This window comes from Mus pahari, chromosome 20, assembly GCF_900095145.1.
Source record: "Mus pahari chromosome 20, PAHARI_EIJ_v1.1, whole genome shotgun sequence".
NCBI classification, from domain to species: domain Eukaryota; kingdom Metazoa; phylum Chordata; class Mammalia; order Rodentia; family Muridae; genus Mus; species Mus pahari.
In genome coordinates, this window is record NC_034609.1 from 33238884 (window position 1) to 33260163 (window position 21280).

A 21280-nucleotide genomic window follows, 5' to 3' on the forward strand; every position below is an offset into this window, starting at 1 on the left:
AAATCCGCCTGCCTCTTCCTCCCAAGTGCTGGGATTAAAGGCATGTGCCACCACACCCGGCACTCCAATGTCCTTCATGTGCCAGGGTTAATGATGACTTGAGAAACTAAACTTAGTCCCTGTTTGAAAGAGTTGCAATCTGTGAAATCCCTTAAATTTTACTGACATTAAAGAATTTTGCCCTGTTTTACAAAAAAAAAAAAAGGTAGTAAAAAAAATATCCAGCTAGTTGGGCTGGAGATATGGCTCAGTTAAGAGCACTGACTACTCTTCCAGAGGTCCTGAGTTCAATTCCCAGCAACCACATGGTGGCTCACAACCATGTGTAATGGGATCTGATGCCCTCTACTGGTGCGTCTGAAGACAGCTACAGTGTACTCATATACATAAAATAAATAAATCTTTAAAGAAAAATCAGATAGTAAAATATCAGCATATACTTTGGTTCAGAGTTTCTTTTTTTTTCCCCTGTGGAGGGAATAAAAATTATATTTAATAAAAGAAGAGGAAAGAGCCGCAGAGATGGCTCAGTGGATATTACTCAGGACCCACATGGTGGAAGAAGAAAACAGACTCCTGCAGGTTGTCCTCTGACTTCCATATGTTGATTGCATGTGTGCCTGCACCCCATACCCCATGCACAGGCACAAACTAAATAAATGTAATAAAAATTAAAAGAAAAAAACAAAACAAAAGGGTGGAGAGTCATATAGGATTAAAATAAAATTCTATACATGTATGAAACTGTAAAAGAATAAATGAAAGATACAAACAAACAAAACAAAACAAAAAAAAGATGGGGAGCTGGCTCAGCGGTTAAGAGCACTGATTGCTCTTTCAAAGGTCCTGAGTTCAATTCCCAGCAACTACTTGGTGGCTCACAACCATCTGTAATGGGATCTGATGCCCTCTTCTGGTGTGTCTGAAGACAGTGTACAGTGTACTCATATACATAAAATAAATAAGTCTTAAAAAAACAAAGAGAGGAATGTCCTTATTTCAGAATGGTACAGCTCTTCTGGGGTACCCAGGCCATGTGCATGTTTGCATAACTAGATATAAATTGGAAGTTCCCATGAGCTGTTCAAGTTCAGCAGTTTCCTGGACGACTCAGCAGAAGGGAGGAAAGCACTGTAGGCAGAATTAGAGTTTGGATATAAAGGATGCAGGTCAGAGCCACATCTGAAGATAACCCCCATTCATGTGTTTTACCAACCAGGAAACTTTCCTAAGCTTGTACAGAACCCTTATTGATGCTTAGTATAAAAGTCCATGTCCACAAGTGTCTTAGTTAGGGTTTTACTGCTGTGAACAGACACTATGACCAAGGCAAGTCTTAAAAGACAACATTTAATTGGGGCTGACTTACAGGTTCAGAGGTTTAGTCCAGTGTCATCAAGGCAGGAACATGGCAGCATCCAGGCAGGTATGTGAGCGCCCTCCATTGGTGCAGGAGGAGCTGAGAGTTTTACATATTCATCTGAAGGCTGCTTAGCAGAAGTCTGGCTCCCAGGCAGCTACAAGGGTATTGAAACCCATACCCACAAGGCCACACCTATTCCAAAAAGGCCACACCTCCCAACAGTGCCACTTTCTGGGCCAAGCATACAAGCCATTACATTCCCATTCCTTGGCCCCTATAGGTTTGTTTAAACATGAGTCTATGGGGGCCATACATAAACATAGCATAATACAAAATATATTTAGTCCAACTTCCAAAGTCCCTGTAGTTTATAGCAGTCTCAACAATGTTAAAAGTCCAAAGTTCAAAGTCTCTTTTTAGATTCATCCAATCACTTAGCTGTAATCCCCAAAGCAAGACAGGAAACCAGCTGGGCAAACTCCAAACTCTGCATTTCCATGGCTGATGTCAACGCAGTCTTCAGATCTCCAACTCCTTTTTCATCTTTGTTGACTGCAACAAACTTCTTTCTCCTGGGCTGGTTCCACTCCCTGTTAGCAGCTTTTCTCAGCAGATAGCCCACTTCTCTGGTATCTCAAAATCTTGGGGTCTCCAAGGCAACTTCAGTATCTGGATCCACACATGATCTTCTGGGCTCTCCAAAGGGCTGGCGTCACTTCTTCAGCTTTGCTCTCTGTAGCACTCTAAGCTCAGGTTGATTGACTCCACTGCTGCTGCTGTTCTTGGTGATCCCCTATGGTACTGGCATCTTCAGTACACTGGGGTCTTCAGCTGCAACTAGGCTTCAACAATAGCCTCTCATGGGCTCTCTTCATATTGCCAAGCCTCAAATCCTTTGCATGACTCCTTCAGTCCTAGGCTGTCAACTGCAACTGAGGCTGCACCTTCACCAATAACCTTCCATGGCCTCTCACAGTGCCAAACCTCAGCTGCTCTCCATGACCCCTTCAAGCCTTCAAAACCAGTACCACCTGGGTAACTCTTATACATTACCAAGTACAGTTGCAGCATGAGGTACAACTTTGGCTATCTCTGGAACAAAGCTTCTTTGTGCTCTCAGAAAACACTTCCCAGAAGATTTCACCTCANTNATNCTGGTCTCTTCTTAACCACCACTAATTTCTTAGCTCCATCTAACCTGCATCAATTGTCCCAGTAGTCCTTTCTGTTCTGGACTCTAAAGCCAGAGCTACATGATAAAAGCTGCCATTTGCTGGTGCTGGAACATGACCTCCTTGCTATATTATATTATCACCAACCTTCTGTTTTCTAACCGTTTCACTGCCTAAGCTTGGCTGTCCTGGAACTTGCTCTGTAGACTGACTTTGAACTCAGAGATCTGCATGCCTGTCTCCTAAGCACTGGGATTAAAGATGTGGTCCACCAAGCCTGGATTTAAGTTTTTCTTCACCTAGAACTTGCTCTGTTCTAGGCTGGCCTTGAATTCAGAGATCTGCTTTTCTTTGCTTCCTGGGATTAAAGGCTTGTACTACCATGCCTTGATCTAAATTTAGCTGGGTGGGATCTTGCCCCAAGGTCACTACTCCCTTTATTCAATTCAATATCCTGGAACACAGGATTCAGCTCCATTTCCACTTCCTCGTGCCCCTTTAATACTTAAGCCATATATTTTGTATTTTTCTTTTTTCAGCTTGCTATGCTTGTTTACAATGCTCTTCATGAGACTTAACCAGAGAACACAGTCTCTGCTGGGCTTTTCTGAAACTTCCTTTGTCAATGCAATTAATCTGAGTTTCTTCACCTTAGCCTCAGCAGACTCTTCAGACAAGGGCAAAAAGCACATTCTTCACCAAAATCCTACAAAAACGATCTCTAGGCCACATATAGAGATTCTCCACTAAAACCTCTTGGACCAGGTCTGCAGAATTCAAATCACTCTTACTAACAAAGCCTTCTGTATTCCTACTAGGATAGCCCATCAAGCAAGCCCCATTTAAAGCATTCCACTGCTTACCAAATCCAAAGTCCCCAAACTTCCAGACAAAAAGCATGGTCAGGTCTATCACAGCAGTTCCCAACTCCTGGTACCAATTTCTGCATTAGTTATGGTTTTACTGCTGTGAATAGAACCCATGACCAAGGCAAGTCTTATAAAGGACAACATGTATTTGTGGCTGGCTTTCAGGTTCAGAGGTTCAGTCTTTTATCTTCAAGGTGGAAGCATGGCAGTATCCAGGCAGGCATGGTGCAGGCAGAGCTGAGAGTTCTACGTCTTCATCTGAAGGCTGCTAGTGGAAGACTAGCTTCCAAGCAGCTAGGATGAGGGTCTTAAAGCCCCTGTTCACAGTGCCACACTCACTCCAACAGGGCCACACCTTCTAATATTGCCACTCCCTGGGCTGAGCATATATGTCAACCATCCCAGTGGCCTGTACTTAAAATCCCAGCTGTTGGGAGATGTAGACAGCAGGGCCACTGCAAGATTGAGGTGAATCCATACTCCATAGTGAGTACCAGGGCAGCCAGTGCTATGTAGCTAGGCCTTGTCTCAGAACACTGTACTGCCTAAATAAGTAGTGATAAGAAGTTTAATACTTCTGTGTCTTTATGTGCTGCATGTTCTCCTCTGGCCCCCTTGTTAGTAGTAGCAACAGCAGCAGCAGCAACAACAACAACAACAACAACAACAACAACAACAACAACTGGTAATTAGAAGATATATTGAGCTGGACATGGTAGGACAGATTTAGAATTGCACTACTTTGGAGGCCAAGGCACAATTGTCAGGATTTCTGTGCTGGCATGGGTTATAACAGCAAGCACAACAGACAGCTAAGCTGAGCAGGAGGAAGGCCAGCCCAGGTGTTGGTTTATTTTTGGTGTGCTTTGTACAGCAGTGTGCGATCTTCTCTTTGGTTCTTATTTTGATGCAGGTATTTGTATGCAGCTTTTGTAGTGATTACTGTTTTCATTATGTATTTTTTTTTTTTACTTAAATCCTGTTGCGTCAGCGTTTTTTAGTTACTCAATTATAAAAGACTAACCTTTATAACTTGTGTCTTTATAGAGAAGTATGTTATATTTCTCCTTTATTTGTTGTTGTATTAGTTTTATTTTATTTTTTTTGAATCAAGGTCTTATAGCCTTGGCTGTTTTGGAACTCTCTATGTAGACCAGGCTAGCCTTGAGCTCACAGAGATCTTGTCTCTGCCTCCCAAGAGCTGGGACTAAAGGTGTGCACCACAATAACTGGCTGTCTTAGGGTTTATGTTGCTGTAAAGAGATATCCTAACCATAGCGACTTTTTTATAAGGAAAACATGGATTCGGGCTGGCTTATAGTTCAGAGGTTTTCCCATTGTCATCATGGTCCGTGGGGAGCTTGGTGGCATGCAGGCAGATGTGGTGCTGGGAAGGTGCCTCACAGCACCTCACAGTTCGCCATCTGCTTTGGTAGATAACAGGAAGTGTGAGTGAGCCATTGGACCTGACTTGAGTTTCTAAAACTCCAACGCTTACTCCCAGTGACACACTTCCTCTCACAAGATGATACCTACTCAAACAAGGCCACATCTCCTATTAGTGCCACTCCCTAAGAGCCTGTGAGGGCCATTTTTATTCAAACCACCACAGGCTTTCATATTTTTTTAATCAATGTAATTCCTAAATGTTCTTTAATATCTTTTGAAGGCACACCATAGACTTTATGTACTGCTTGTTTATTGGTTGTTTCATGTCTAAGAGATGTTTTCTTTTTATTCTAATTAAAATATATTATTACTCTTAACTTTTCTTACATTTATATGTGTGTGTGTTGTTGGGCACATGTATGCTAGTGTGGGGGTGTAAAGGTCAGAGGACAACTTGTGGGAGCTGATTCTCTTTCTTCCCTGTGCGTCCCAGGAATCACAGTCAGGTGATCAGGTCTGGTCTCACCGATCTCAGTCCTAAATTCTTTTTGAATTACACTTGGGGACACATGGCATGCAAGAGAGTTTGCTAAGCACTTCACATGCTATATAGTTCTTGTAAGAAAGCAGGCAGTCTTAATAGCAGCCCCATGGATTGAATTTTCATTTTCATTCTACTGGTAAGGAATTTAATCCAGGAAGGTTAAATAAGCAGGTCAGGGGGCTGCAGAGAGGACTAGGTGGTTAAGAGCAATGACTGCTTTTCCAGAGGTCCTAAGTTCAGTTCCCAGCAACCACATGGTGGCTCACAACCATCTGTAATGGGATCTGATGCCCTCTTCAGATGTGTCTGAGGACAGCTACAATGTATTCATGTACATAAAATAAATAAATCTTTTTAAAAAAAAAAGCAGGTCAGGCAGATGATAAATGGTGCAACTGAGTCTCTAGCTACTATATCTATTACTGTTTCCATTTTGCTAAAAAGAATTATCCAAAGATCTGTGTGCTATCGAGACCACTGAACTTCTAAACTCCACAACTTTTATATTTTCAAAGCATCTTAAATCTGATTTAAAATGCAAAATCACCAGGAGCCTTAGCTTTTAGTCTAGACCTTGTAGTAAAAAAATTTTTAGGGGTTGGTGGTGTTGTGTTGTTCATTCCTAGGTGATGTGAAAATATCTTCTGTAAAGCCAGCGGAGACACACGGTGCCCACAGTGGAGTAGGAAACATGATCTACATGCATGTCTGTGTGTGCAGCAGCTAGTTTGAAATTAGCTATGGATGAACATAATTTATATTTCACATTTCTGTTGTTATTTCTGTCTTTATCAGAAACATTCAGAGGACCCCAGGAGCCCTCTGAGAGTTTTCCCAACTCCCGTTGGTTGGTTGGTTTGTGTTTTGAGTCAGGATCTCATAGCTCAGACCAAGCCCAACCTCTGCCTGACCATCGTGCTGGGCTTTTTGAGGCGCGTTCCAGCAGAGCTGCTTTTGAGTCTTTGGAGGGAGGCGCGTGAGGTTGGAAGCACTCTGGGAGTTAGTCCTTCTTTCCCTTTCTGTTTGCAGTCCCTTGTAAGGGTGCAGTGACGCTTTCCAGAGCCCACCTGGCAGACTACCTCAACAGACTGACCAGGAGAGGGGATAGCAATCTCAACTGTGCCTCTAAAGCCATCTGTTAAGAAATTAAAAGAACAGTGACTGGGCATGGTGACATGGATCTGTAATCCTAGCACTTGGAGGTAAAGGCAGGAGAATCAGGAGTTAAGTTCCTCCTCCACTACATACTGAGTTCTAGGCCAGCCTAGCTTACATGAAACCCTTTCTCAATAAAACAAACAAACAAAAAAAACTGAAAAGATAAAGTCACAAAAATGAAAAGCATTGAGTGTCACTTTTTAAACTAAACTCTGTGTTTGAAAACATATTTTAAGTAATTCATGTTACTCTATAGTAGGTATAATTGTTTTAAGATAAATAAATCTTTGGAAATTCTTAATTTTAATTTCTAATCAGTGAATAGAGTGTATGTAAGCGGAATACATACACTTGTGGTCCTCACAATGTCCAAAGGAATCCTAAGACTCCTTATGAAAACCACTTGTATAGATTAGTTGGCCTATGTAGATAGCCCACTGAGCAAGAGTGCTTCCTCTTCAAGCTTGAGGACCAGGGTTGGAAGCCCACTCCCCATGAGCGGCTGAGGTGTGTGCCTGTGCCTGTAGCCGAGCACTGGAAGGTAGAAGGAGGTTCCCAAGAGCTTGCTGACCAGCCAAGTCCAGCCCCAAGGCAAGGCAGTGAGAGAACTGTCTCAGGGAATAAGTGAGGGTCAATAGAGGAAGACTCTTGACATCACTCATTGTCCTCTGTGCTGCACCTTCACACTCATGTGACAGTACTCACTTGTGAGCACACACACACACACACACACACACACACACACATATACACCCCGTCTTATTTGATCTAGGAACAAAAAATAAAGAAGAAATCAAGATCTGAGGAAAATAAACACATTTTTATTACTTACCATGTGTTATGTTTTGAATTGTGCAAGCAGGAGACTGGAGCCCACTGAACGGCCTCTCCAGATTGTTTACGATTACTTATCCAGGCTGGGATTTGAAGATCCCGTGCGCATCCAGGAGGAGGCTACGAACCCTGACCTCAGCTGTATGGTTCGATTTTATGGTGGTAAGAATTTCTCAGTGGCTTTGTGAATATGTTAACTACTTTTAAGTTGGTTATTTGTGTTTTCACTTTCTGTGTGCTAAAAGTATTTGCTATAAACAAAAACTATTTTAAGTCAGTTAAATGAAACGAAACATAAATAAGTACAAGAAAAAGGAGTAAAGAAAGATTTTTTAAAATTAGCAAAATACCAGTAAAAATATCTTCTCTTTAAATGTTTATTTTTTTCCAAACTTAATACAATTATCTTTATATCTTTCCCAGGTTAGCTTTATTTCTGTTCTTTAAGTTTTATTTTTGTTAGCCTCGAGGTAGTAGCTGGCATATACCTTTAATCCCTGCACTTGGGAGGCAGAGACTGACAGATCTCTGAGTTCGAGGCCAGCCATGCTACAGAATCAGTTCCAGGTCAGCCAGGGCTACACAGAGAAACCTTGTTTCGGGGGGAAAAAAAAGTGTGTGTGTGTGTGTGTATGTATGTTGCATGTGCACATATCTGTGGTACTCTTAGAAACCAGAAAAGATGTTGGATGGGTGATAGTATGTTTTTTATTTTTTTTAAAAACTAATAAGATTTATTTTAAAATATACAACTCAGTATTGACACTTTTTAAGTCATCAGAATAATTTATAATAGTTAAACGCATCTTAAATATGCATGATATCTTCTGAAGCTAAAAGTAATATGCACTCAGCCAGTATTTAAAATCTATTTGGAACATTAAACATGATAGAAGTAGAAAAAAAAATCTCTTATGAAGTCCTCTATGAAAGGAAATTGTGAAAGTTCCTGATTAGACAGAAACCATTCCATCTCCAAGGGAGACTACACAGCATAACTGTGGCTTCATAGAGTGAACTGGGTAGTGATCCTTCTGTTTCTGTTTTGTGGAATAATTTGAAGAATATTAGTATTAGGTTTTCTTTGAAGGTCGGATAGAATTCTGCACTAAACCCATCTAGTCCTGGGCTTTTTTTTTGTTTGGGAGACTTTTAATGACTGCTTCTATTTCTTGAGAGGTTATGAGACTATTTAGATGGTTTATCTGATCCTGATTTAACTTTGGTATTTGGAATCTGTCTGCAAAATTGTTCGTTTCATCTGGATTTTTCAGTTTTGATGAATATAGGCTTTTGTAGTAGGATCTGATGATTTTTTTGAATTTCCTCAGTTTCTGTTGTTATGTCTCCTTTTTCATTTCTGATTTTGTTAATTTGGACATTATCTCTGTGCCCTCTGGTTAGTCTGGCTAAGGGTTCATCTATCTTGTTGATTTTCTCAAAGAACCAGCTCCTGGTTTTATTGATTCTTTGTATAGTTCTTTTTGTTTCTACTTGGTTTATTTCAGTCCTGAGTTTGATTATTTCCTGCAGTCTACTCCTCTTGGGTACATTTGGTTCTTTTTGTTCTAGAGCTTTCAGGTGTGCTGTTAAACTGCTAGTGTATGCTCTCTCCAGTTTCTTTTTGGAGGCCCTCAGAGCTGAGTTTTCCTCTTAGCACGGCTTTCTTCCTTGACCAAGTTATCATTGAGTAGGGTGTTGTTCAGCTTCCATGTGTATGTGGGCTTTATGTTGTTTTTGTTGCTATTGAAGACCAACCTTAATCTGTAGTGATCTGATAGGAGGCATGGGATTATTTCAGTCTTTTTATATCTGTTGAGGTCTGTTTTGTGACCGATTATATGGTCAATTTTAGAGACGGTACCATGAGGTGCTGAGAAGAAGGTATATTCTTTTGTTTTAGGATGAAATGTTCTATATATCTGTTAAATCCATTTGGTCCATAACTTCTGTTAGTTTCACTGTATCTCTGTTTAGTTTCTGTTTCTATGATCTGTCCATTGATGAGTGGGGTGTTGAAGTCTCCCACAATTGTTATGTGAGGAACAATGTGTGCTTTGAGCGTTCATAAAGTTTCTTTTATGAATGTGGGTGCCCTTGCATTTGGAGCATAGATGTTCAGAATTGAGAGATCTTGGTAGATTTTTCCTTTATGAGTATGAAGTGTCCTTCCTTATCCTTTTTGATAACTTTTGGTTGAAAGTTGATTTTATTCGATATTAGAATGGCTACTCCAGGGCTGCCAAGATGGCTCAGTGGGTAAGAGCACTGACTGCTCTTCTGAAGGTCCTGAGTTCATATCCCAGCAACCATATGGTGGCTCACGACCCTCTGTAATGAGATCTGATGCCCTCTTCTGGTGTGTCTGAAGATAGCTACAGTGTACCCATATAAATAAAATAAATAAAGTTATAAATAAATTAAAAAAAATAGACAGGGTGATTCTGAAATGTAAAGTGTGTGTGAGAAATTACATATAATAAATAAATCCTTGGGCCAGAGCAAGCAGAGTTAACTGGAACAAGCAGAGGTCCTAAAATTCAATTCCCAACAACCACATGAAGGCTCACAACATTCTGTATAGCTATAGTGTACTCACACACATAAATAAATAAGTAAATCTTTTGTTTAAAAAAAAGGGGGGGGATGGTTACTCCAGCTTGTTTCTTGGGACCATTTGCTTGGAAAATTGTTTTTCAGCCCTTTACTCTGAGGTCGTATCTGTCTTTGACACTAAGGTGTGTTTCCTATATGCAGCAAAATTCTGGGTCCTGTTTATGTATCCAGTCTGTTATTTTATGTCTATTTATTGGGGAATTGAGTTCATTGACATTAAGAGGTGTTAAGGAATAGCGATTGTTGCTCCCTGTTATTATTGATGTTATTTTTATGTTTGTGTGGCCATCTTCTATTGGGTTTGTTGGAAGATTACTTTCTTGCTTTTCTAGGGTGTAGTTTCCCTCCTTGTTTTGGCAGTTTCCATCTGTTATCCTTTGTAGGGCTGGGTTTTTTGAAAGATATTATGTAAATTTGTTTTTGTCATGGAATATCTTGGTTTCTCCCTCTCTGGTAATTGAGAGTTTTGCTGGGTATGGTGTGTATATATTATTTTTTACAAACCGAAGTGGTGCATATTGCTTTCAGGTAATCAGAAATGGAAGGTTCAAAAAGTTAGTAGAGTAGGAATTAGGTACATATTCTTGAGAGACATGAGAATGTGTGTGTGTGTGTACCTGCAAGTGTGTGCCTGGAGAGAGAAATGCAGATAAAATCCTTTGGTGATTTGTGGAGGGAGAATAGTTGATGGCTTGAAATCAAATTGGAGAAAAAGTAGGACCAGTTTGAACTCATCTGTTGCTATAAAACTTGCTTTTAAAAATCCAAGCTTGGGGCTGGAAAGATGGCTCAGCCGTTAAGAACACTGACTGCTCTTCTGAAGGTCCTGAATTCAAATCCCAGCAACCACATGGTGGCTCACGGCCGTCCGTAATGAGATCTGATACCCTCTTCTGGTGTGTCTGAAGACAGCTACAGTGTATTCACATATAATAAATAAATCTATCTTTTAAAAAAAATACGGGCTGGAGAGATGACTCAGCGGTTAAGAGCACTAACTGCTCTTCCGAAGGTCCTGAGTTCAATTCCCAGCAACCACATGGTGGCTCACAACCACCCATAATGAGATCTGATGCCTTCTTCTGGTGTGTCTGATGACAGCTACAGTGTACTTACATATAATAAATAAATAAATCTTTAAAAAAAAAATACAAAAAACCAAAACCAAACCAAACCAAACCCAAGCTGAAGGCTGCAGAAGTGACTCAGAGGTTAGAGCATATATGCTCTTTTTACCGGGGACCTGACTTTGGTTTGTAGCACATATATATACAGTGGTTGAGTCAAAACCAACCACTGGTAACTCCTTCAGGCCTCTGGGACCCCAGTTCCCAAATGCACATAGACAGATATACAAAATGAAGTTAATAAAACAAATACTAAAATCCCCGAGGTGAAATAACAGCATGTTCCTTCCCTGACTGTGACTGAACTGGGTTCTTTGTATAGTCAGTGTTTTGATTCCAGGATGAAAGCTGAGCCTTGGGATTTCCTTTACACACAAGGCTATAGCACAGCTGCTGGCTCAGATGCCACCAATCTTCTACCACCACTCGATAAATCATCCTATGACCAGAATCTTAATATGCCTTTAAGTTCCAGTGTAAACTACAAGAGTAAGTTTGTGTTTGATGGTGGGCTAGATAGGGAATCTTAAAAGATACTCTATTAGTTTAGATAAGCTAATATAATTTGAATGAGAAATTTATGTTCAGTAAAGGGAATTTTGAAAGTAATTTAAAAAAAAAAAAAAAGGCAATATATACATTTGGTGACCAAACCAAAAAGTTACAAGAAGATAGGTAGGCAAGAAGGTAGGCAGAGAGGTCGATAGGTCGGTGAGTGATCTCTTGGCTATGTAACAAATTGCCTCAAAAACCCAGTACTATCAACTGTATATTTTGTACTTTCTGTGTGTTGGAAATACAGGAATAATTTTCGCTGGATGTTCAGGTTTTAGGGACATGTAACAGTTATCTGGGGCTTGAAGATCCCACCTCTCTTTTTTTTCTTTTGCTTATTTTTATTTTACATGTATGTACATGCACCTACCGTCTGCATGCCTAGTACACGTGGAGTCTTAGAAAGAGTAGGATCTCCTGGTTGAATTGTCTGAGCAGCAGCTGCTCTTAGTTGCTGACTCATCTCTCTAGCCCATCACTGAAAATTTCTTTGTATTACATTTGTGTGGGTTTGCATGTGTGTACATGTGTATGCTCATGCACATGTGCACATATCCATAGTGTACATAGGAAGATCAAAGGGCAGCCTGTGGGAGTCAGTTCTCTCCTTCCATCATGCAGGTCCTAGGGATTCAAGTCAGCTTGGCTGGGCTTGAAGCAGGCAGCTTTCCCTTAGAGATAGCTCCCCAGCCTTGAGGGTTCACTTTTATTATTACGGGCTTAATTAAAGGCTGTTGGTTAGGGGCCTTGGTTCCTTACTGACCATTAGTAGGGCTCCTTAGCTCCTCGCTCTATAGACTTTCCATGATCCACCTGTCTGCGTCTTAGCTATGGCAGCAAATTTACTCAGGGTGACCCACATCTACCATATCCACACATACACATGCAGGCCTCAGTTTCTTTTTGACAAGTTAACATCATTTTTAGCATCGTCTGTTTATTGAGGTTGGAGAGAAGGCTCATCTGTTAAGAATGTTTACTGCTCTTCTAAAGGACACAAGTTAGGCTCCCGATACCCATATCAGGCAAATGCGAACCACTTGCAACTCCAGCTGCAAGGATCACACGCCCCCTCTGGCCTCTGGGCACCTGCACTCATTTGCACACACACATGATTTTAAAAAATGAATTTAAAATCTTAAAACAAACAAGCAAACAACCTGAGTCATTGACTACAGCATGCATTTCAGAAGGGGAAAGAAGGCAAGAGCCAGAGAATGTGGGACATACCTCAAGACGGTCAGTGAAAGAATGATTCGGGGCTGGAGAGATGGCTCAGTGGTTAAGAGCACTGACTGCTCTTCTGAAGGTCCTGAGTTCAAATCCCAGCAACCACATGGTGGCTTGCAACCATCTGGAATGAGATCTGGCGCCCTCTTCTGGTGCGTCTGAAGACAGCTACAGTGTTCTTAGATATAATAATAAATAAATATTTAAAAAAAAAAAAATGATTCCCTCTTTTCTCAGTTCCTGAATCCAGAGACATTCAGAGTTAACAGAAGGAAAAAAAATGTTTTAAGTATTATCTGTGAGCAAAATGCTAAGTAATGTTTTAAATATTTCATGTATAAAGTTGTTGTTTGGTGAAGTTGTTGTAATCTATGAATATAGATTGCATAGAACATAGTTGTTGAGGTCACGAGGGGCCTAAGTTCAAACCAGTTAGCTTTTTTGTGTTCCCTAGCTACAAAGGGTGGCCAGTACAAAGACTGTGGAAAAGCCTTCAGGCTGATGCTCAGTGGTAGCACGCTTGCCTGTGGGCGACACTCTGGGTTCTCTCCCCAGTGCTGGAGGGATGTGGTAGCAGACACAGGAATACATTTGGCCCTGAAGTCATGGAGATTTGAAATACATTCTTTTACCCTTTTATTTGTTTGAGAAGAAATGGAATCTCAAGGATGTGATTTGTTGAGAAGTTGTGGTTGTAGGCGAGCAACTCAGGGTGCCTCTTTCTTCACCATGGTATCTGCCTACATTGTTTAAAATACTTTGTGTGAAGAATATAATTGCCACTGAGAAGCCATGAACAAGAATTCTGTATTATTCACTGTCCTTGTGGTAAGACACCTGTCAGAATGATGCCAGGGCGACAGGGAGCCTGCCACTTTCAACAGGTGACTTGAAGTTTCTTTGGACTCCCAGTTTGATGGGAGGTCTTGGCAATAGGATTGCATCCACAGGAGGCAGGAAGTTCTCTGGGCTCTGTTCTCTGTGAGCCTAGGCGATGGGCTGGGCCTGGGCTCCATTCTCTGTGAGCCTAGGCCATGGGCTGGGCTGCCCACATTTAGTGAGACGTCCTCTTCCACTAAACCTTTCTGAGGGTCTCTTAGTAGACACATTCAGAGATATGTTTCTTGGTGATTCTAAATTCAATCAAGTTGATGATTAACTCTTATAAACCACACAGTATATTTTTATTTAAAGTTCACAAACAAGCAGGGCAAGGTGGCACAGAGCTATACTCAGTGCTTGGGTAGTAGAAGCAGGAGGATCAGGAGTTGAAGGGAGATCTTGGCTACATTTTAAGTTAAGAGCAGTCTGTGGTATTTGTGATTCTGTTTAAACAAACAAAACCAATACAACAACAAGACCTCTGAACACCCAAAAGTTCAAACACATAAATTTTGTGTTTATTTACTCTTTGGAAGCATGAGGGCGTGAGGCAATAGTTTGTATATTTAGGTCCTGAGTAGCAGAATTATAGATTGCATATGCTTGCCCAGACTGTGTTTTCTTCAGTATAGGAAGTGGAATTCAGGAGTGCCACGTCTACACCTTGTTCTGTTCCTCAGTGTTCTCTTCCTGTTTTGAAGGCCTGGGGAACAGTAGCTAGATGTTACAAGGATAACTGTCACCCTCAGGTTCTGAGTGACAGTATGACTCTCTTGCTACCAAGAATGCCCACCTGGGCAGAGTTAGAGGTTATGTTTGAGCCGTTATGTCCTGTTGTGGTGGTTTAACCTGTACTATATAGGATATATGCATTAGAAATGACAAATATAAAGAGAGCAGGAAATGACTGGAGAAAGGGAAGAGGCTGACTTCCTGAGTGTAAGTCACATGAGTAGAACTTTTGAGTTATTATAGGCATACATTGTACATTTTGACCAGATGTTCCTAAATTGCACGGATATGTGATACCAGTAAGCACTTTGTTCAGTAGAACTTGAGAGTACTTGGTTTTCTATATTTCTTTCAGTATCAAGTAACATTGTTAAAAATTAATGTGGGGGGCGCTAGAGAGATGGCTCAGCTGTTCAGAACATGAACTGCTCTTCCAGGGGTCCTGCATTCAATTCCTAGCATCCACATAGTGGCTCACAACAATCTGTAGTGTGATCTTATGCCCTCTTGTGGTGTGTCTGAAGATACTGACAGTGTACTTACATAAAATAAACTTAAAAATGTATTTTTTCTCAGAATTGCAACAAACATACATATTGCCTCAGGTTAATTTGTATATCTGAAAATATAGCATTGTTGGGACTGGAGAGCTGGCTTTGTGGTTAAGAGCAGCTACTGCTCTTGGAGAGTACCTGAGCCCCAATACCCATATGGGGTGGTTCACAGCTGTCTCTAGCTCCAGCTGCAGGGAGAGATGATGTCTTTAGCTTCTGCAGCCATGTGTATTCATGCACACACACACACACACAATTTAACAAATCATAAAAATAATTCTTGAAAATGTAGATATAGTCTAGAGAAAACATCTCACTACACAATACATTACTTTTATAGTCTGTATTTTTTATTTTATATGCATATTGTATATTATTTTATTTTATATGCATATTGTATATTTATTGTATATTTATAATTTTTGCACTCACATTTTACCTTTCAGGAAATCTTATTTAATTACACAAATAAAGTAAAATAAAATATAATATAATATGTCATTATCTGTATTTAATTTTTAATACTTACTTCTCAAGCTCATTAACTTTTGATCAATAGGCCCTATTGTCAGTTTAGTATGTATCTCTTCATTTTAAGTGTTGGTGAACACTTAGTTGGTAATATCTGGCTGGTAGAGGAAACTTAGGAAATACAGATCTGGGAGAGCCAGACTTCCTAAGGAGAGGAAATTAGAATGCAGGCAGAGGATTAGCTAAGCTAATTCGTAGGTCTGCTGTTAACAGCCTTTTTGAGAAATGCAGTTGAGTCTGAAGTATCTGACCCACTTCTTACATGTGCAGAAAGGCTTGGGTAAGTGAGCAGAGTGGTCCTGAGGGCACACGGTCGTTGATCTCTGCAGAGCTGGCTGCTCTTTGTACCATTTGTTATTTTTGCTGCTTCCCTTGGTTACTTATTTTGATTTTGATTGATGATGATGCGTGTGTATACACTCACATGTTTCCATCATGCAAATGTGGAGTCGGGACAACTTGTAGGAATTGATTCTGTCCTTCCGTTGTGGGTTTTGGGGTTCAGTTTCGGCACTTCTGGCAGCTGAGCCCCACTTGTCTATGTGCCTTTACAAAGAGCTTTGTGTCCTGGTCTCAGTGTTGTGTTTTGCTCTTGTATCTCAGTCATATGAGCATGATGGAAAGGAGGGTACCTGAAGGAGGAGGCGCTCCTGTGTATGCTCTGCTTCTGATCCTGTGGTGTAAGCCGCTGATTGAAATACTACTCACAGGCTTTTCTTGCAAGAGCCAGAGAGGTGGAAATTATAGACAGAACTAGAGAACTCTTATATCTTACATTCTTCATTATAAAGTAGATTGATGTTAATAATGACTGCCATTTATTTCATACATCTTTTGTAGCCTCATTATGCTCAATACTTCATGTTATTTTACTTTTTCACATGAATACCCTGGAAGATGGGTTAATAAAATTCAAGACAGCATAGGATGATAGAATGTAATCTAAACTCTGTGAGGAACATAAGCTCAGTGGACCAGGTAATTGAAGGGAGTAGTATAACTTGCATTCGGACTTCAGTGTATCTGAACCCAAAGTCCATGATCTAGCTAACCCTTTGAGAAAGGTGGCTGTTTGCAGAAGGGTTAACAGTGACATCCAAGGTAAAGCCTATTTCCACTGTATAAGTGCAGTGGTAGGTGTTATTTTAGGACCAAGATCTTATTTTGTAAAACCCATCTTGCTTCGCTCCTCATATCTATAAATAGGGCTACTGGATGTTGGCACACGCATGTTCCTTTTCTCTTTTAGGGTTAGGTTTCGTTAATGGTACATTCTGAAACACTGTTTTCTATTCAGAAAAACCATGCCAGATGGATCATCTGGATCGAATCCTACTGTCTGGCATCTATAATGTACGCAAAGGAAAAACCCAGCTGCACAAATGGGCGGAGCGCCTGGTTGTTCTCTGTGGTACCTGCCTTATTGTTTCCTCAGTGAAGGACTGTCAGACTGGAAAGATGCACATTTTGCCTCTGGTTGGGGGAAAGGTAAGATTTACAGATTTTAAATATTACCTTGCTTACTAAGAAATGTCAAGGGTGTGCTAGGGAAATTGCTCAATTGGTGAAGGAGGATATGGGGGCCTCCATTTGATCTTCAGAGCCCCTGTTTAAAAACCATATGAACCAACAATAACAACAACAGCAGCAAATCCAAGGGTGCTGGAACACGCTTGTACTCTGAGTGCTGAGGAAGCAGTGACAGGCAGGTCCCTGGGGCTTGTTGCCCTGCCCGTCTAGCCTTATTATCAAGTCAGGGGAATCAGAGACTCTGTTTCATAAACAGGTGCACTGCTCCGGAGGAGTGGCTTCCCAGGTGCTTGGTTCTCTGGCCTCCACATGTACACACACACACACACACACACACACACACACACACACACAGAGAGAGAGAGAGAGAGAGAGAGAGAGAGAGAGAGAGAGGGGCTGACTGTGTGCCAGGCTGCAGTTCAGTGGTACAATGCTGGCCTAGCATGTTTGAGCCCCTGGACTTTGTTCGCAGCATTTGAGGAAACAAAGGAGAGGGGAGGGAAGGGGAAGGGAAGGGATAGGACGGGAGGGGAGATGAGGAGAGGGAAGAAAGAGGAAAGAGGAAGAGAAAGGAAAGAGGAAAGGGGAGGGGAGGGGAAAGGGAAGGGAACACCCTACCTGATTTTCATGGATACCAATAGGAACATTATAAAATGTTATCAGAGCCTCTTGGGAGGTTCCAGAACTCTCTATTCCCCAAGTGCTGTTGTAGAACTGTGTGCTTTCACACCTAGGAACCAGGTGCTGTGGCTGATAACACCAAGGTGGTGTTACCAGGGTGCTACAAAGAAACTGCCTTTGGGATCTAGAAGTAGCTGCCTAGATCCTTCGCCAAGATAGATTCTTTCAGGTGTCTTCTTTTTGTCTATTAGTTTAAAATATAAGAGTTGGGTGGTCATAAGCCCCAATTCAGTAGCCAGGGAAATATGATATGTCTGTATCTGTCAAGAAAAAGTTCATTGCTAGTTAAACAGAGTGACAGGTGACCTGAGTAGGGTAGTATTTATAGGACACTAAAATGTTTTGAAGCTTGATTGATATAACCAGTATGAACTGAAGAACATTATGACAAAATGACCTTTGAAATATGTGATTGGTCTAGATACACAGCAGTATAGACATAATATGTGTATTAAAAAGACAGATAATGTGGGCTGGAGAGATGATTCAGAGGGCAAAAGTGCTTGCTGCAAAGATAAGTGCAATAACCAAAAAATAAATTCATTTCAGACTGAGGTAGAAATCAGTGCATACACTGAAAAACCTTGAGAATCAGTTTAGGATGTTGTGAGACACAATATAACAATAACAACAACAATTCTGAAATCAGAATCCTGGGGAGGATTCAGTACAAACCTTGGGAATAGAAATATTATTTACTCAAATTTAAAAATAATGGGCTATAGACATGGCTCAGCATTGGCTGTTCTTAGAGGGGACTCAGGTTCAATTCCAAGAGGCACCATGTGGCAGCTCGAATCCATCTTTAACTCCAGTCCCAGGGAGGCCCACACTCTCTGCTGGCCTTCATGGGCCCAGAACATGTGCAGACACACATAGTCACAGCCACATATACATTAATAAAAATGAAAGCTAAAATCTAAAAAATTTATTTTACATTGGAATACTTAGTTTAGAGAATCATACATAGTCAAATACTGAGAAAGTTTTGTGAATTACTCATTAGTAGATATTAAAGCCACTATTTCTATGTAATTATGTTAATTTGGTATTATGTGAATTGACCTCGTAATTTTACACTTGTACAACTTTGAAAATTATTAACTATAAATGGTGAGTTTTCTTCTTTTATCATTTTGTAGTGGGGCTTAGTGTTACAAAGCTTTTTCCATTAGTCTTTTAATTTGTTTGTTTGTTTGTTTGACGCAGGGTCTCACTGTGTATCCCTGGCAGGCCTGGAACTCCTTGAGATCTGCCTTCTTCTGCCTCTGAGTGCTGGGACTAAAGATGTATGCCACACCACCTAGCAAAGTCTTTTTTTCCCTTCCTTAAACTGTACAGAGGTTAATTTAATCTATCGAAAATGAAGTTCACTTAATTTTTAAGAAATTATTTTCCTTTCCCTTTTTATTTTATGTGTATGAGTTTTGTCTATATGTGCATATATGCACCACATGTGTACCTGATGCTCTTCTGGGCTGGAGAGGGCATCAGATCCCACGGGACTGGAGTTAGAGATGACTGTGAACCACCCAACAAGTTAGGATCAGAACTCTGGTCCTCTGCAAGAGCAGCAAGTGCTCTTAATTACTGAGACATCTCTCCAGTTCCCCATAGCAATATTTAAAAGATTATTCTAGAATATTATCTGTTGGTTTCAATGAAATTATTTGTTTTGTTACCAGTTTCTATACTTGTACTGATTTCTTACCAATGAACAATGATTATGTTGTAAATATCATAGTTAAATGTTACAAAAAATTTTAGTTTTATTGAATTTTTACAGTGTGCTTCTTTTTTGCTCAAAGTATTTTATGTTTCTGCCACTAGGTTCTATTTTTAGTAAGCACTAGAATGTATTGATTTGAAGTATAACTTGTAAATTTGTAGCCGGTCTGCCAAGATTCAGAAGCAATGTCACCCAAAGTAAGATGCCAAAGATAGAAGTGACTCCGTGGCGGTAGGAAGGGTGTCTTTAGCAGACTGTTCGGTGTAAGTGGAGTTGTTGCAGTTTAGGGAAAAGTTCTTTTTGAGACAAGGATGTGTAGGTAGCCCAGGCAGACCTGGAATTCTCTCTGCATCTGCTTCCTGGGTACTGGGATTACAGGCATGTACCCCACATCCAGCCTTTGTTGTAGTGTGATTTATCTCTCCATAATGGCTGTTGATGTTGATCATTGTTTTGTGTTCTTGTTGGTTATTCGTGTATATTGTTTGGAGAAATGTCTGCTCAGATTCTTTGCCATTTTAAAAAGTATGTTTTATTACTGCTTTTTGACCATCATTTCTGATTAGTAGTTGTGACTTTTTCCCTCCTCCTCTCTTCAGATAGAAGAAGTAAAGCGCCGGCAGCACTCCCTTGCTTTCAGCTCAGCTGGAGCCCAAGCTCAGACCTATCATGTCAGCTTTGAGACTTTGGCTGAGTACCAGAGATGGCAACGGCAGGCATCTAAGGTTGGAAGCTTGGATACAGATGAGGATGTTGCAGCAAGTGACCATTCTTAGTGTCACAGTTGGTCTTTCTTAGTGCACAATGAATATAATAATGGAATTTCACTGGGTCTTTACTTTTTTGTATTATAGTAGAAAATGGTATCAAATGTTTTCAGGTACATTTTTGTCTGTACCATGTTTGTGAGGTGGGTCTTAGAGTGATGACATAATGAAATTAGACTTTTAAAGGAACTGAGACCTGAGATTTCCATTGCTTCCCATCTGCCACAGCAGTCACTGATTGACACACCCACTCCCTAGCGTATAGCCTGGTGCTTCTTGCTCTGTACTTTGTTAGAACAGCCTTGATGAACCACTGAAATGGTGACCTTACTGATGGGCCATGACCTGTGACTCTGTCACAAATCCGTCTTCTGGTATGTTGAGGGTAATTGGCATTTCAGCATAGCTCTGCTTAGCTATTGAAGATATGACACTGAAGTGCACTGCATCTCTAAAACTTGTGCTCTTTGGATTCTTCATGTCTCAGGACACAAGTGACTTTTCCTCATGTGTTTTTAAACATATTATGGATTTTGAAGACTTGATTCAGTTTATTGGTCATTTGTTGCTAAATCAGCTTTACAATCTGTTTTTTGTAAAAACTGGTTTCAGTTGTGAGTAACTTCCATCCTTCTGCCTCTTTCAGGAGAAGTTACTGTTTCTTGGGCATCTTTGGCATATTCAGCAATGTGGTGAATGCTTTCAGTAGAAGAAAAGACTTTTTGTGAATAATCACCAGAGGCGTGTGGCTACAAAAGGCATTTTGTCCCACACTGTCTCTTATTAAAACTTAGCTATTTTGAATTATTTTAACATTGCTTCTGATTTGAAATGTGAAATTTAACCCCTTCCTTATAGAGACATGAGCAGCTGTTTTCTTTTCCTTCCTTCTTTCGTTTTTATTAAAGACAGGGGCTCACATATTTTATTGGCTAGCCTGAAATTTATTCTGTGGCCTAGGGTAGCTATTTGTAGTGATCTTCCTCCTCCTCCTCCTCCTCCTCCTCCTCCTCCTCC

At 40.6% G+C, this 21280-nt stretch overlaps 1 protein-coding gene across 1 annotated transcript in view; it reads left to right on the plus strand.

Moving 5' to 3' along the window:
• The window catches only part of Phlpp2 (PH domain and leucine rich repeat protein phosphatase 2), a 77317-nt gene that overhangs the window by 19228 nt on the left and 36809 nt on the right, over window positions 1-21280 (plus strand). The window contains exons 3-5 of the mRNA XM_021220319.2: window positions 7358-7491; window positions 16854-17044; window positions 20096-20221. Of these exons, the coding sequence (XP_021075978.1) occupies window positions 7358-7491; window positions 16854-17044; window positions 20096-20221 (451 nt within the window). The remainder of the gene's footprint in view (window positions 1-7357; window positions 7492-16853; window positions 17045-20095; window positions 20222-21280) is intronic.